Source organism: Arachis ipaensis, chromosome B03, assembly GCF_000816755.2.
Source record: "Arachis ipaensis cultivar K30076 chromosome B03, Araip1.1, whole genome shotgun sequence".
Lineage (NCBI taxonomy): Eukaryota > Viridiplantae > Streptophyta > Magnoliopsida > Fabales > Fabaceae > Arachis > Arachis ipaensis.
In genome coordinates, this window is record NC_029787.2 from 133,585,085 (window position 1) to 133,587,116 (window position 2,032).

General features: G+C 30.2%; 1 protein-coding gene across 1 annotated transcript in view; it reads right to left on the reverse strand.

Annotated features, from left to right (window-relative positions):
- LOC107632044 (probable inositol transporter 2) overlaps positions 1 to 1,417 on the reverse strand; it is a 4,032-nt gene extending 2,615 nt beyond the window's left edge. Inside the window, exons 1-2 of the mRNA XM_016335679.2 lie at positions 1,079 to 1,417; positions 549 to 619 (exon numbers count right to left, since the gene is read on the reverse strand). Of these exons, the coding sequence (XP_016191165.1) occupies positions 549 to 619; positions 1,079 to 1,211 (204 nt within the window). The 5' untranslated portion in view covers positions 1,212 to 1,417. The remainder of the gene's footprint in view (positions 1 to 548; positions 620 to 1,078) is intronic.

The following is a 2,032-nucleotide window of genomic DNA, read 5'->3' on the forward strand; positions in this document are numbered from 1 at the left end:
TATTTGATATGAATATATTTTGTTTATACATTTTTTATATTCAAATATATATTTTAACAAATAACTAATTTAATAATTAATTTTTTATATACAAATAATATAATAACATAATTGAAAGAATTTGCTAAAGATAATGTATGATAAAATCATAATAAAATTTTTAGCACAAATGAAATAATAATTTATAAACTTATGAATTAAATTTTGTATTTTGTACACTTTTCAACTCCAGTGAGAATAAAAAAAAACCAAGTATTAAAATTAAAAATAGACTATAATCCAACCCCAAAATTCAGTTTGAAAAATGAAGGAAGAAAAACACTTGTAAATATAGAGTCATTTTCAAAGAACAGGGGAGTTTTAATAAAAGGATACTGTTGTTTTGCCAGCATGACAAAGGGACAAAAAATGGCACCATAGTTTAGGTGACACTTAGAGGCATGATTGAATAAGCAGTGGGAAAAGAATGCACGCACTTGATCATTGGTTTACGTCTCCAGAGAGTTGGAGATCTTATATAAAACACTATTCAATGCTGATAACGTTACCTGTAGCCAAGTTTCTCTATCCACTGATTTGAAGTCATCTCTTATATATAAAAGCGCCCCCGATATCACCCCTACAAATAAAAAAAACAGAGAATGAACTGATAATTAGAGCTAGCTAGCTAGTGATTTGAACTCTGAGAGACCTAGCTTGTTAGAGATTAAATTATTTAATTATTTTTCTAATTGGTTTAAATTATTAAACAAATAATTTTATGATAATATAGATGTAAAAATCTTTCCTAATTTAACCTTAATTACCATCCATGTAGATATGTTTAGTATTCACTTGGATGTTTTGATTAATCTATACATGACTATAATAAAAATTCAAAAATGCTATTTGTACACCACTATTAAAATCAGCCACTAATATATGTGCGGTTTAATTTATTTTCAATATGTATTTATATTCCAACATGTATTTTATATTGATAGCGGAGCTTACTTTGGTGGCTGATTTTGGTGTATATGTAGCATTATTTAAGTTAATATATGCATGAAATTGAAAAGATTGGTGAAGAGAAACAAACCAGTGTCATAACCAAAGAGAAGGCCACCAATTCCAGCGGAGAAAGCAAGGCGAAGGACATAAGGATTCTTATGGGAGAGAGACAAGCATTCTCTGAAGGCAGATGCATCAGCTTCTACCATTCCTCCTTCCATCTTGCTCTCTATTAATTGTTATTAATTCTTCAAACACAACTATAGAGTAGGGAAGGGAAGAGAAGATACTAGACATAAAAGCTTAATAAGTGAAGTGAGAGTGATGAGTATACGAGAGTGTGACAACTCTATTTATAGTGGGAAATGGGTGCATGCGTTTGGGCGAATGATGAGTAGAGATTCATACAAGCTAAGCATACTTTGAGTTTACGGTCACACAAAATATATAATATTTTGACTAACTACAGTTTAGAAGAGGAAAATTGAAATTGAATAAATGATTTGGAATTATTAGATTAATTTATGTGGGAATTAGAAGGGACAGGTCATGGGCAAACGAGAACAGTCTAATGCTTTTTCTTATCCAGCCGACGGATCGGAGAAGAGTGCCACGGATCCTGGGGACCCAAACCCCAAGCTTTGCACGCCACATATTCCTTTAACCATATATATATATATATATATGGAATGCAACTATTAAAATTAAATGCATTACATTAATTAAATAATATATTTTATTCAGCATTCTAACTTTGATTCTTTGCTGTCTATCATCCTTCCTTGGTATTTCTTTTAATTTGTAACCTTCATAAATATCTTAAACAAACAAGACTAGAAGAAATTAAAATATATCAATGTAACATGATGCCATGCAATTACTGATTCATAATATATACACAAATAAAGAACCATTTTACTTTTCATATAAGAACTGTTGACAATGATATTAGACATTTTATGGAGATGACGAGTGGCATATGCGTGCTCCCGTGAATAGATAATTATTTATTTTGTGGGGTGCGTTTTTCTTAAAGTAAAAG